We start from the raw sequence: 15,704 nt of genomic DNA, 5'->3' as shown, positions 1-15,704 counted from the left end.
AGGAAGAACTCATGTTGAGCACAGTCCCTTGTAGTTTAAAAAATTCTTTCCAAAAGTTGGAGATGAACACCGGATCACGATCACTGACAATGGAGGTAGGCATCCCATGCAACTTGAAGACATGGTTGATGAATAGGCTTGCAACCATGGTTGCTAAAAAGGGGTGAGAAAGTGCAATAAAATGGGAGTCCTTAGAAAGGCGATCGACCACCACCATGGTCACCTTTTTACCTTGCGAAGTCGGCAATCCTTCAATAAAGTCCATCGAGATAGAAGTCCATATTCGTGAAGGAATCTTTAAGGGCTGTAGAAGATCTGCAGGATGCACATTCTCCACCTTGTTCCTTTGGCAAGTGTCGCACTCCTTAACATAAGTCTTCACTTCTTTTTTCATCCCTGGCCAATAGAAGTCAGTCTTCACCCTATGATATGTCTTGTGGAACCCGGCATGACCACCAAGAGGACTACCATGCAGATGTGATAAGATCTGACTTTTAAAAGGAGAGTTTTGTGCAATAAAGAACCTTCCTTTGTAAAATAAAATACCTCCTTCATGAGAATACTTCGTTGGGTCCACCTCCCCTCCCTCGAGTTACGTGATGATATTTTGAATGTGGGTGTCCTCTGCATGTTCTTTACGTAACTCTTCAACCCAAGCAGGCTTTGGCATAGATATTGCATGAACCTTCACTTTTGGCTCTTTCCTAGAGAGGGCATCTGCTACCGTATTTAAGGACCCACTGCGATACTCCACGGTGAAATCGTATCCAAACAACTTTGAAGCCCATTGTTGTTGGATCGGGGTTCCCATCTTCTGCTCTAATAAGAACTTCAAGCTTTGTTGGTCGGTCTTCACAATGAACTTTCTTCTGAACAAATATGGCCTCCACTTCCTTACTGCAAGAACCAAAGCGAAAAGTTCCTTTTCATAAGCAGATAAATATAATGACTTCCCTTTGAGGGCCTTGCTGAAGAAGGCTAGTGGCCGCCCATGTTGTGTCAACACTGCTCCCACTCATGTGCCGGAAGCGTCGCACTCAACATAGAAAGTTTTTTGGAAATCCGGAAGGACCAAGACCGGCGGTTTGGTCATGGCTTCCTTCAGTTTTTCGAAGGCCGTTGTCGACTCGAATGACCACTCAAAGGAGTTCTTTTTCAGCATCTCTGTCAGTGGGTGAGCAATTTTCCCATAGTCTTTGACAAATCGGCGATAGTAGCCTGTAAGTCCAAGAAATCCACGCAAGGCCTTGACGGTCTTGGGTACGGGCCACTCTAGCATGCTTTGTATCTTCTTTGTGTCTGCTGCCACACCTCCTTCCGAGATGATGTGACCTAGGTACTCGACTGACGTGCAACCAAATGTGCATTTGCTCATCTTAGCATACAAGGTGTTAGTTTTCAACACATCAAGTACAAGTTTCAGATGGTGTATGTGGTCAGTCCATGATAAGCTATAGATCAAAATATCGTCGAAGAAGACGAGAACAAACCTCCTTAAGAATGGACGAAAGATCTCGTTCATAAGGCCCTGAAATGTTGAAGGAGCGTTTGTAAGACCGAACGGCATTACGAGAAATTCGTAATGGCCGTCGTGAGTTCGGAAGGCAGTCTTATGTATATCTTCCGGCTTCACCCATATCTGATGGTAACCACTTCGTAGGTCCAGCTTGGAAAAGTACTGCGCTCCATGCAATTCATCGAGGAGTTCTTCAATGATTGGAATAGGAAACTTATCCTTGATCGTCTGCTGATTGAGGGCACGGTAGTCAACACATAGCCGCCATAAACCATCACTCTTGCGTACAAGCAGTACAGGTGAGGCGTAGGGACTTTGGCTAGGCCGGATGACTCTCTGGTGCAAGAGTTCTTTCACTAATTTTTCAATCTCTGATTTCTGGAAGTGTGGGTACCTGTAGGGCCTCTGGTTAACGGGTTTGGCATTGGGCAAGAGAGGAATCTGATAGTCTTGTGCTCTAGGTGGAGGGAGCCCACGTGGCTCTTTAAAGACATCGGCATAAGTGTCAAGAAGCTCTTGGATCTGAATGGGCACATCCTTCTTTCGTATTTGTACTTTTTCTTTTTCTGTAATTGTGGTGAGGCAAAAAACTTGTAGCAATAATCCATAATTTCGGTTGGGATCTTGCTTTCTTACCTTTTTGTTATTGAGAAAACCCAACTCCTTTGGTGCTGCTCCCTTGAAGATACAAGCTTTTCCCCCTACTATAAACTTCATTGTAAGATTGGTGAAGTCCCATGTGATCGGGCCCAACACTTGCAGCCATTGAGCGCCCAAGACAGCCTCATTGCCTCCAAGGACTAAGAGGTAGAAGTCAACCTCTAAAGTCACTCCTTGGATTTTGATCTTGACACCCGAACACTTGCCCATGCATGGTACCTGGTCTCCATTAGCTACTGCCACTTTAAACGGCACATCCTTCTCAATGGACAGCCCAACCTTCCGTGCAATGGTGGGATTGAGGAAATTGTGGGTGTTGCCGGAGTCAATGAGCACCATGAGTGGTACTCGATTCAACTCCCCTTGCACCCCCATCGTTTGCGGTGTTTGGCTACCGGTAATAGCATGTAGAGAGATTTCGAGAGAGGGGGATTGGACTTCCTCCTCCTCGGTTTCAATAGGTTCTTCATGCTCCTCATCTCCTTCCTCCGGCAAGCTTCCATCTATTAAGAAGAGATTTTGTTTTCCACGACATATATGTTCTTTCGACTATTTATCATCACAAAAGTAACATAATCCCTTATCTCTCCTTGCCTTCATCTCAGTTGGAATTAGCCTCTAAATGATTGGAGATGAAATTTTAGAACTAGAAGGTTTGAGGTTTGGGGTAGACCTTTTGAAGTCGGATCATGAGTCCCTTCTTCGAGTATTTACCTTTTCTTCTTGCAACCGGGCGAGGCTGACAGCATCAGAAAGGGAGGTCGGCCTTAGCATTTGCACACTAAGCCGTATGTCTTCCCGAAGACCCCCCACGAAGCAGCTCACCATGAAGGACTCATTGAGTCCACAGGTTCTGTTGGCTAACTCCTCGAACTAAGTCTGGTAGTGTTCAATGGTGGAGCTTTGCCAAAGTTTGGACAGCAATGCTGTTGGATCCTCATATTGAGAAGGACCAAAGCGAACAAGTAACGCCTTGACGAACTCGTCCCAACTAGAGATGGGCCCCGACCTCTCCATCCAACGGAACCATTGTAAAGCACGCCCTTCCAAATGAAAAGATGCCAGCAGTAACTTCTGTGATGCTGGTGTTTGTTGGTGAGCGAAGAACTGCTCGGCTCGATATAGCCATCCCAAAGGATCATCCCCATCGAGACGGGGGAAGTCCAATCGAGCGGTGCGGGTAAAGGAAACTCGGTCGGCATCTCCTCCCGCCCCGGATACCATTGATTCAGTCCTTTTAGAGCGAGATGTTTCTCCTTGTTCAAGTTGGCTTTGGGCAATGCTCTCGATACGGCCATTCATAAGAGCCATGTTCTTCATCATTTCTTACAATAGCTTTGCTTGAGCTTCGAACTTGTTCACGATCTCATCAATCTTTGCTGCACCTCGTGTTGAGTCCGCCATGCCAAGATCGGTGCTCTGATACCAATGAAACGAACCTCAGGATGGAAAGCTCGTATAGAGGATGTGTGGGTTGGTTTGAGGTTCTTCGAGGGAGCTCGTCCTCTTTTGTTGACAACAAAATTTTGGGTTTTCAAATTGGCCACCTTCTTTCATTAGATTTCTGATATAAATAGAAGAAAACTAACGGATAGATTAGATTTTAAGAATCCAATCCTATCCATACATTATTTGCCAGCCCAAGGCTCAAAACAGAAACGTAACAATATCAACAAGAACCAAAACAAAACAACGGCAGCAAGAATACGGTGGCGCCTCAAAGGCCGAGATCTGACAAGCTCCAAATCATCCTACTCACAACAACTTCCCACGGAAGTCACGTGCATGGGTTCGCTGATTGGGGTCCGTAAAATATAGAGAGAGAGCGCGCACGGTAAAAGGGGAGGGAGCGTGTATCGCACCGAACAAGGGATACTTCCATAGTGTCGTTGCCCTCCATCATTGGACTCCTTGATCAGGGCCCACTAGAACTTGTATTATATTGATTCTTCCCCTGCTCTGTTTCCCCTCATGGACAACAGTATCATTTCACTCTTTTGCACGTGAAACGCTGCGATCCATTTGAACTCCAAGAGCGCCACGACAAAGAGGACAGGGGCAGAGATACTCCGTTAGTTGTTTTGCCAAGCGCTTTAACTTGGGCTAATCACTTGGCCAGTATTTCCTGGAGCAGTCGTGTAAAACTTTGCAGGGTGCTGAGAGCTGGGAAGGTGCTGAGAGCTGGGAAGGAAACTAAAGAACCAGCTTCAAGGAGACGGACGATCTGTGAGAAGAGCAGAGCAGAGAACATTTGGAGTTTCAAACTTCAGGAGGATCATTTTTAAAAAAAAAAAAAACGAACAGCAGGGATATACAAGAATGCTGAGATTAAGGCCAAATATTTAAATCTAATGTTACATGAATGAAGAGATTATCAATGACAAGGAAAAATACAGCTGTGTAGCATACATAACACATCACACATCTGAGTACTTTCTGAAGGATACAGGAAACCAACTGTCGTAATTCATTCTCAGGTTGGGAGGGAGTGTTCCTGGCTAGAAGTTCATTCTCTGTTGGTTTCAAGCATATTTGTGAAACTGAGAAATCTTCCAAAAATGTAAAAAAAATAACCCAAAACCTAACAGAGCATATGTTTGGCATGCCAACCAAAAAACATATTCCTAAAATCCAACATACGACAGCTTCGAATCAATTTCCTGCCACTGAATAACTAATTTCCTTCGAGGCCCTGCGAAAGTTCAATTTTTCAAATGGTAAAAGCCTTGGTTGACAAGCACAATGATACGAGTGAGATCGGACAGCCATTTTATGCAAAAAAAAAAAAAAACCAACATTTTGATCTACCCTAGTTTGTCCATCCTTGGACCTGAATTGCCGGGATCGTAGAAGGCCTTACCTCTTTTAACTCAATTCTTGCTAACCTGCCCAAGTATACCCATTTCAATTAATAGAAACACACAATCAAATCCAACCGGCCAGTGGATCATTATACTTGCGACAAATATCATGTGAATCTCATAGTAAAAAGAAGAATTCCAAACATATTCAGTTTATCCTCTCTCAGAACTAACAATTTAACTACTTGACAACTTTTAAAGAACTTTCATCTACTCCTAAACTTGATATTCTGCAGTCCTTTGAAAGCTGTCGTTACCTTCTAATAAAATGGTAGGTAACAGAACAAGACCGATGCGGATGCTGTTTGACAGAAGCTACTTTAAGAATAGAATCGAGAAAAAAGGTGTCTTGCATTGTTTTTCTACCTAGCACAGCCCTATCCTATCATGAAGAATTCGAATGAAGTGCAACAAGTGAAGCATATGCTCCACCAGGTATGTCCATCAGTGTCTCATGCCGTCCTTTCTCGGCAATCACACCATTCTTCACGACAGAAATTATATCAGCTCCCTTAATTGTTGATAACCGATGAGCTACAACAACAGTTGTCCTTCCAAACATCACTCTGTCCAGAGCTTCTTGGACAACTCGCTCGGATTCTGCATCCAAAGCGCTCGTTGCTTCATCAAGTAGAAGAATTCTAGGGTCCTTGAGGATTGCCCTTGCAATTGCTATGCGCTGCTTCTGCCCGCCTGATAGCTGCACCCCTCTTTCCCCAACATTGGCCTCATATCCTTCAGGAAGACTCGATATGAACTTATGCGCGTTTGCTGCTTCAGCAACTGCAATGATCTCCTCTTCAGGCACTTCCCCTTGCTTCCCATAAGCTATGTTGGCACGAATTGTGCCATTGAATAATACAGGCTCTTGGCCTACCAATCCCATCAGCTGTCTCAGCCAATTAATATTGAACTTTTGAATCTCGACTCCGTCTAGCAAGATCCTACCAGAATCAGGGTCATAGAACCTTTCTAGTAGGCAGATAACCGTGGATTTTCCGCTGCCGCTTTCTCCAACGAGTGCAACACTCTGTGCAAGAAACTTAAGAGTGTAAGCATCAAGATAACGATATCTATGAACAATATGACTGTGAAAAACAGCAGCAGGAATTTACTATGAGCAATCGACATATGACATGAACCCATACGAGTGTTTTTCAAAAATACTGTTGGGTTCTTACAGGATCGGTTATTATTTTTGCTCATAGAAACCCAAGTTATTGGTGCACCTGGTTTGGTTTGGTTTTTGCAATGCACAAAACTTAAAGGTGAAGTGGGAACAAAATCATATGGTGGTGGGCCTGGTGGTGGCAGATGTTTCAGGGAATCTGGCTGGACAGGAATGCAAGGATGCTCGGTGGACAGAGGCACATCAGTTTTCAAATTATTCATCACACAGGGAAGAGGTTGCGCGAGGAGAGATTTTAAGTAGAAAAAAAGTATGCTCTTTTCTGAAGAAAGCAAACCAGTTAGGCTCAACCGCTTAAGGTGATAACACAATATTGCAAGCTTTTAAGCATTGGGGACCATTAGCATACAGAATTAAGGACACAATTGTACCTTTTGGCATCTTCCTGTGCTTTCTGCTGATCTGCATTCTGTTGATTTCCCTGATTCAAAAATAGGATACCTCATAAATTATCAAAAGTATGAGGACAATGAAATGTTCTAATAGATTTTAGTTACTGACAATGGCATGACTTACAATGCCATGTTGTGCCATTAACTCCTGCATTCTTCTTTCCCTAATGGTTGCTAGCTCTGGGTCATCCTAAAAAGATACACCAATACAATTTAAAAATTAGAAGACACTCCAAACCAAACATTCTATGCATACAAAATTTCTAAGCATTGGACCCAGTAAATACAAGTTTGAAACCCAGATAAAACTTCTGAAAGCAACGATAAAATCCAATTCCACTGATAGTAACACATGCGAAGAGTTAAACAAAAATACAAATACATTGACTTGCTTGTTTTTTGACTCCTTGTTGCATTGACTAATTGTTATGTGTTTAGCTTCTTTCAGTATCTTATTCATGCAGTCCTATCTAAAGTCATATCTAACCCACAAAGAAAGAGTTGCAAATGATATTATGACAATAATGGAGCCATGAATCACTAGAAGTATGAGTGGAATATCTGAGTGCAGGGCAAAAATTCAAGCATACCTGATACCTGACCAGGAGACCAAACCCTTCACTGAACCAGAATAATGGCCACTCAATATTGATTTAGCAGTAAGAACAAAGTATTGTTCCATTAAGCAACAATATCATTGGGGACAAGGACAGAAAGCAGCATAGAGCCTCTAGCCAATAGGAGCACTGCTGTTATCAGTCCCCTCCCAGACCACAGGCGCAGTAAAGGAACCTTATGTGGTCTGCCTTCATAGCAGCATGCCACGTGTCGTTGATAATAGCATTGCTCAACGAATGCAAGAAAACCTAAATTGGTCAGTTCTTTTGAAACTTTCTAATTAATTTTCAAATCAGCAATCCCAGGGTCATAGATAATTTAACTCCTCTTTCGATTATTCATGGATCTCAACTCCTGAAGAATGTCGCCATATTTTTCACACTTAGCAAAAGGCAATTATCATTCCATTACAGAACCACTCTTTTCTTGTTTTACATGAATCCTAAAAAATAGAAAATAGTCCTGTGATGACATTCCTGCCACTGAGAATGCATAACAAACCTAAAGAAAATTTTTAGGAGTACGGGAAAAAAAAACTAAACTAGGATTTTGAAAACATCTATGCTGCATTCCATGCAAATGGATTTGGATTGAGCAATATAACTAGAAAAGCTTCAAAACTCCGTTAGCTTTACTAGTATTTTGTTTTTGGTCATCTCTCCATCTTCTTGTCCTTAAACGTGTTCCTTAAGATCCAATGTGGAATAATAGGGTTAAATCAAGGCACTTGGCTAAAGCTTCATGCAGTAACTAAATCGAACACAGCAATATGCATGAGTGGGCAAGCACACATGCACAAAGAGACGACTATCCCAAAGAGGGAAGCTAAAACTTAGGTCAACTATTTGCTTAAACATATTCAATTACTATGGGTACGTACAATATGATGGATATAAAGACTCCGGTAATGAGCTCACAAATAATTGTACATGAATAAAAAAAAAATCCTACCCAAAACAAGTTGCTAAAAGTTCCTGTTTCTGGACAGCATACATGATATAATTTGGATGAGATAAAGAATGTCCAGAGCATTTCACCTAAGTGTTTCTTGCACGAATGCTAGCTAGCTATACATGTTCTATGGAGACATTTATTAAAATAGAAACAACAAAGGGTATTTCCATCTTTTAAGCCTTTTAACGTTCAGTCGAAAACAAAATTAATATATTCAAGATGTTGTTAAGTTATATGCTGATTTCATTACCATTACTTATGTCAGTACATGGTTTCTTATCTAATCAAAAGAAGCCAGAATTTGTTTATCAACTTTGCCTTAACATCTCATATGCAAAGATACATTTATTTATATTGAGAGAGCTGGACTGTGTTCTGTTTGTTGAATCTATGAATGTAGAGTATTGGAATCAAAATCTGTTACCTAATGACCTATAATCCATCCCTCTACAAAATTACCCCCTTGTAGGCACCAAATTTCATGCTAACCCTCACCCCCAACCAGCTCTCCATTCGCCTTGAAGCTTCAAGATAATATATTCTTCTATTGCATCAATCCATCCATGCGCAAAAATTTTTTATAGAGCTTTGAGGCTAAAAATTTGATAGGATAGCATATTCCTTATCTCTTTGAGAGAAGCATAGTGGTACCTTATGCGTGCAACATATACTGTCCCAGCAGCAAGTAGTTACTCAAGCAGAATAATGGCCACTCAATATTGATTTAGCAGCAAGAACAAAGTATTGTTCCCTTAAGCAACAACATCATTGGGGACAAGGACAGAAAGCAGCATAGAGCCTCTAGTCAATAGGAGCACTGCTGTTATCAGTCCCCTCCCAGGCCACAGGCACAGTAAAGGAACCTTATGTGGTCTGTCTTCATAGCAGCATGCCACGTGTCATTGATAATAGCATTGCTCAACGAATGCAAGAAAACCTAAATTTGTCAGTTCTTTCGAAATTTTCTAATTAATTTTCAAATCAGCAATCCCAGCGTCATAGATAATTTAATTCCTCTTTCGATTATTCATGGATCTCAACTCCTGAAGAATGTCGCCATATTTTTCACACTTAGCAAAAGGCAATTATCATTCCATTACAGAACCACTCTTTTCTTGTTTTACTTGAATCCTAAAAAATAGAAAATAGTCCTGTGATGACATTCCTGCCACTGAGCATGCATAACAAACCTAAAGAAAATTTTTAGGAGTACGGGAAAAAAAAACTAAAATAGGATTTTGAAAGCATCTATGCTGCATTCCTTGTACATGGATTTGGATTGAGCAATATAACTAGAAAAGCTTCAAAACTCCGTTAGCTTTACTAGTATTTTCTTTTTGGTCATCTCTCCATCTTCTTGTCCTTAAACGTGTTCCTTAAGATACAAAGTGGAATAATAGGGTTAAATCAAGGCACTTGGCTAAAGCTTCATGCAGTAACTAAATCGAACACAGTAATATGCATGAGTGGGCAAGCACACATGCACAAAGAGACGACTATCCCAAAGAGGGAAGCAAAAACTTAGGTTGACTATTTGCTTAAACATATTCAATTACTATGGGTATGTACAATATGATGGATCTAAAGACTCCGGTAATGAGCTCACAAATAATTGTACATGAATAAAAAAAAATTCCTACCCAAAACAAGTTGCCAAAAGTTCCTGTTTCTGGACAGCGTACATGATATAATTTGGATGAGATAAAGAATGCCCAGAGCATTTCGCCTAAGTGTTTCTAGCACGAATACTAGCTAGCTATACATGTTCTATGGAGACATTTATTAAAATAGAAACAACAAAGAGTATGTCCATCTTTTAAGCCTTTTAACGATCAGTCGAAAACAAAATTAATATATTCAAGATGTTGTTAAGTTATATGCTGATTTCATTACCATGACTTATGTCAGTACATGGTTTCTTATCTTATCAAAAGAAGCCAGAATTTGTTTATCAACTTTGCCTCAACATCTCATATGCAAAGATACATTTATTTATATTGAGAGAGCTGGACTGTGTTCTGCTTGTTGAATCTATAAATGTAGAGTATTGGAATCAAAATCTTTTACCTAACGACCTATAATCCATCCCTCTACAAAATTACCCCCTTGTGGGCACCAAATTTCATGCTAACCCTCACCCCCAACCAGCTCTCCATTTGCCTTGAAGCTTCAAGACAATATATTCTTCTATTGCTTCAATCCATCCATGCGCAAAAATTTTTTATAGAGCTTTGAGGCTAAAAATTTGATAGGATAGCATATTCCTTATCTCTTTGAGAGGGGCATAGTGGTACCTTATGCGTGCAACATATACTGTCCCAGCAGCAAGTAGTTACTCATCCTGCCCTGGTGTGTGTCTTCATAACTGATGTATTAAACTTCAGTTTTGAGCTGTATTTTGCACCTTCCAGCGCTGATATATAAATGTAGTAGGTAGAATGAAATATAGCTTCTAAAGATAATACAATGTAGCAAAGTCTCACATGATGAGGACCCTCCCTGGGTTCACCATTCCTTCCAGATCCTTTTCTAACCTAACAATTATGCAACATGGTCCAAAGTGTCATCAGGAGATACTGCCACGATATTATTTGCACAAAACTTCAATTTCACAAGCCAAACATAACGAGGCATCAAAAACATCGGTGTCATAAATACTCAGACATCTCCATGCTATGCAGTTCCCCATTAGGGTCAAGAAGCATGAAATTCCTCATCTTGTACTAACCACGAGAACTAACCCTTGTCCCAACTCTATTTGGGGGACCTTGTCTCCATTACTTTTCTTTCTTAATTCATTATCCGTTACGACCACTCAGATCCATTATTCTGGAGAATTAGAAATCACAGCTTATTATCAGGAAGTCAACATATTCACGATTCGCACGCCAGTCGTCAAATTTAACGAGAACCAAAAGGGGAAAGGAGTTCTTGCTGATATTTACCGAATCAAATTCGATCGCCTATTAAGCCAGAAATATCAAAGTTATCCTGAAAGAAACCTAATCGATTCAAAGAAGTAAGCTTGTAAGGCGTCGTGAGTCGACAGTGAGAAAATAGACATCTGGAAAATATACGCTAGCGTGGGAAGGATCAAGACCAGAGAGAGAGAGTACCATGGCGCGTCGTGCCGCTGCTGATTCGACTTCTCCGAACTCCGGAGGGCTTCGGTCCGGACCTTATTTGCCTTCACGGATCGGAGCAGCGAGGGTATCACCGTGGCCTGGCTGTTTCTTACATATAACCGCGTGATTTGTCCGCGAGTCCCAGGGCCCCCTGTTTCCTTCAAAAACCCCGAAAAGGAGCCTCCTTTTGCTTTTGCTGAATATTTTCCGTTTTTTTTGTGGGGAAATTTTCGCTGGATATCTTCCTTTAGTGCGTGTTTGTTTGTGTGGAGCGTGATGGGAATGTCAAAACGGCTATCGGGTTAACTTATATAGAGGGGAAAAAATTAGATTTAGGACTTGGTACATGGATTAATCACCCTGTAACAGATTGCATAACTATGCCATCTCCATGCACTTGCGAAGGGGCATCCACTGCCATTGGTGTCACGATGGGTCGGATCAAATTAGGTTCAGAATTGGTCATACAAGAACACATGATGGGGAGAATATTGATCATCTCAACTTCGGGTTAACCCGACCTCCTTAACCAAGATAAATAGGTCTGGTATGGACCGACCTTCCACTCTGTTTGGTCTGGCACAAGAATAACGTCAAAGATCATTATATGAATGGCAATAATAGCTACGTCAGTATAGCGGTTGACGCACAATCGGTACAGTTATCGCCAAGTATTAACTATGGCGAGGCGTTATTGTGTGGTTAATGCACGATCGATTGTTATCATGCAGTTATAGCATTGCCTGATAAACTAGATAACAGACACTAATTTCATCATATATATAGAAATGATTCGAAAACCATGAGTAAGCAATCTACTACTCTCTACTCGTTCTCTTTCTCCCATCGTGGCTCTAGATCTCTGACTTAAGCATTGGAGGATCCCCCGCCAGAAATCTTTCGGCAAGTAAACTTCTTTGCAGGTTGATCCCGCCTTACACCTTGCTCTCAATCGACCTCAAAGTACCTTGGTCCTATCTAATCTCAGCGTACTTCGATTCCGACTGATCTCAGCACACTGCAGACGGAGTTCGACCTCAATGCAGAATCTAGCGACAACAACACCAACAAACAAAATCTCAATCCAATGCCTAATTTGATCTAATATCGGGCCATAACCATTCACGAGTTATTTGGAATCACTTATTTGACCTTGATCTATTTTGTAAAACTTAATTCTTAAAAAATCTAAGTTAACCTATCAAATTTAATATTTTCAGTTTCTGCAGGATTTTTAAAATAATATAAATAACTAGTATTGAGAAAAAAATCAATTACTCAAAAAATTCTTATCCAAGATCATGGCTTAACAAAACTTAAACTATTTCAACCAAAATAGAAATCTACCTTTATGATCCAACTCATATCAAAATTTTAACTTATACTTAGACAATTAAAATTTGGGTCAATAGTCTTGGCCCCTAATCAACCCTAACTAGTAAACTCTTGACTCAAACCTGATCCAAATGGAATTACCTTAGGTTAGATTTTTTTTGATTAGGTCAATTTTGGCATCTCTGCTCCACAATCTATAGCCCAAACTCCTAGGGCTCGTTTGGTTCGCGGAAAGTATTTTTCCTTCTAGGAATATGATTCCTGGAAATCAGATTCCTAGGAAGAGGATACCTAGGAAAGCACTTTTGGCATGTTTGGTTAACCATGGGAAAGTGACAAATTTCCAAAGTGCTTATGTTTGGTTGACCATCCACTTTCCTAGGAAAGTTATGTATAATTCCTATTATGCCCTTAATAAAAATTAGGTCTTTAATGCCTCTTTAATGCTTCTTTAATGCTGAAGGGTCTTTTTGGGAAAAAATAAAAAAAGAGTGATTCCCACCTCATGGGAAGTTCCTCATGGGAAAGACTTTCCCATGAAATGTGGGAATCATATTCCCATGGGAATACAACTTTTCCATCTCTCTCCTTTGAAAACTCCAACCAAACAAGAGGCATTTCATTACTTTCCCGTTGACCACACTTTTCCCCCTCCCTTTCCTGTGAACCAAACGAGCCCCTAGAGATGTCAGGACTTGGGAGCACTTAGATTGTGGAAACCTTGAATTGTTAATTTATTATGTATCATGATTGGTTAATGTGCAGAAATTTTCATTTTTTATCTCAAGTAGTGTATGGCAGCGTAGTGTAACCTCAAGGGGCACAACAACAACCCATTAGTTTATTGATGATCTCCACTATTTTTAGTTGCAACTATAAGTGAAAAATAATCGGGGGTATCCAAACATCTCTTATGCATGCAATCAACTTGGATGAATGAGCACTTAAATGATGAATCTCTAGAGAAGCTTAAAGTTAGTTGTTAATTAATACTGTAGAAGTTGTGTAGAACTCAAAGACTATGATTAGTTGGATATTTGAGCCGTTCTCTCTCCACGATGATTCCCATCCTATCTTGAGAGATTTAACAAGATGACTTCTATGTTATGATTGTTCAAGGTAGTTCATGTTTACAATGAAGCTAATAATGCAGTAGACTAGATGGTCTTCTAATATATTGTGATTCTTATGACTTAGTGATTTGGAAGTCAGCGATGCTGATACATCTTATGATACGTGATCTTTTATTATCTGATGCTAGTTGTTATATATGTTGGAAAACTATTATCTAGGAATTGCTATATTGTTATTTTATAAAAGAATAATTCATTAAAATAAATTTAGAAGATTGAAAAGAGCTTGTCTGGATCGAGACGTGTAATATACACTATCATAAGAATGTGATTCGCCCTCTACATGCGGGTTTGTGGTGATCTCGCCCTCAAGGTACAACAATCCGGCTCAGCCTGATTCTTCCCTAACGAGCACAATCGCTGAAGAAGCTTGACCCGACCGACTTCCTCAGATGCCCAGAAAAGAAGAAAAGATAAAAAAGAAGAAAAGATAAAAAAAAAGAAAAAATAGAAAGCAAAAAGTTAAAGAGTCAAAGAATTCATCCGTAGAAGAAACTCTTTGAGAGACAAAGTACCAGTGAGAAAGAGAGAGAGAGATTAGATTAGATTAGGATTAATCTCGGAGGAGTCTATTTATAGACTCTATCCGAAGATCGAAGAGATGCGATTGTTCCCAAGATACGTAACGTTTCAAAAGCACTGTATCTTTTCAGAAGCCAACGTTCTCTTTCAAAGAGTCACAACTCTTTTAAAAGAGGTATCTCAAAAAAGATATTTTAAAATATTTAAAATAATTAAAGATCAGGGGATAAAAAAAATAAATATTTTTTAAAAACTAAAACTTGAACAATCCCTAACAAAAAGATTTATTTTTTTGAAAATTATATAGTAAAATATCTAGGCAACTTATATTATTCAATAGATGAAGTGTCCCGTGGACTTGAATCTCACTTAGTATTGGTAGTATCTATCTGAATGAACCATAGTGGATCGACTTTGAACTAGATCATTTGACTCAGACTTTTACTTATCACACACGTAGTACGAATCAATTAGGTCTTTATACGGTCAGCGCCATTCAAAGGCCTTGCGCTTTGTATCTTGATTTTTCATGAGAAGTTTATTAGGGTTAGCCCAAATTTCTAGTCGCGGCTTATACGACACTTCTCACATAGGTAAGCCCTCCAAGAGTATTTGTGACCTAATACTCTATAAATTTTCTATCTTAAACTTATTAAGAGTATAACTCAACCTTTCCAATATATATTTTTTGTCACTGATAAGAGCACTCATCATAGGAATGGGATGAGATATACTCCACAAAATGTGCTCTGACATGATTACTCGATCAATTTCGTTTCTACCATATTGAACCTCTTTCATGGGATCTCCAATAATAGAGGTTGGGAATCCACTGTCGATGACCAAATAGTGGGCTTAAAACCTATCCCCCTCGATGAATCTAGGATTCCACTCTTAGACAAACCTTTTGGCTAAATGATCTGTCAAATTTTTCTCAGGCTTTACAAATTCCAAGAAAATGTCATTACCCTTTTTGAGTTATCTTACAAATTAATGATGAATCTGGATATGCCGGTTCATCTTTTTGTTAGTACTATTTTGATTCGTAAGATTTTGAAATAATATAATAAAGAGCAATAATATTAATAAAATTAAATAACTAGACTAAGAAATATAACAAGTAATGTAACTTTGTAATTTTTGTACTTATATATTTTGTGAATAACTAATAATATGCACAGTTTTAAAGCAACAGTAATTTCTGCATAGCTATTAAAAATGTAGGAGTTTTCTGCATGGATTTAAAGATGCAGTAATTCTGCATAGAAATTAACGATTGTAGAAAATAGATTGTACAAATTTTAATTCTGTAGAAAATCTGCACGGCTTTTAAAGCTGCAGTAATATTTTACGTAGATTTTAATCTGCAGAAAATTTCTGCACCACTTTCAAAGATGTA

At 39.7% G+C, this 15,704-nt stretch overlaps 1 protein-coding gene across 1 annotated transcript; it reads right to left on the bottom strand.

Moving 5' to 3' along the window:
* Positions 1 to 3,700: 3,700 nt before the first annotated feature.
* LOC148703530 (ABC transporter B family member 9-like) lies at positions 3,701 to 11,736 on the bottom strand. The gene is made up of 4 exons (XM_089923551.1): positions 11,675 to 11,736; positions 11,307 to 11,377; positions 6,598 to 6,647; positions 3,701 to 6,067 (listed from the first exon to the last, which is right to left on the bottom strand). The coding sequence occupies exons 1-4, from the start codon at positions 11,734 to 11,736 to the stop codon at positions 5,423 to 5,425; spliced, it is 828 nt and encodes a 275-aa protein (XP_089779677.1). The 3' UTR covers positions 3,701 to 5,422.
* Between the last annotated feature and the right edge of the window lie 3,968 nt (positions 11,737 to 15,704).

The sequence above is a fragment of the Phoenix dactylifera genome, chromosome 5 (assembly GCF_051530095.1).
Source record: "Phoenix dactylifera cultivar Ajwa chromosome 5, Ajwa_hap1_PhDact_Kaust_v1.1, whole genome shotgun sequence".
Taxonomy (NCBI): domain Eukaryota; kingdom Viridiplantae; phylum Streptophyta; class Magnoliopsida; order Arecales; family Arecaceae; genus Phoenix; species Phoenix dactylifera.
This window is presented reverse-complemented; position numbering and strand designations above follow the sequence as displayed.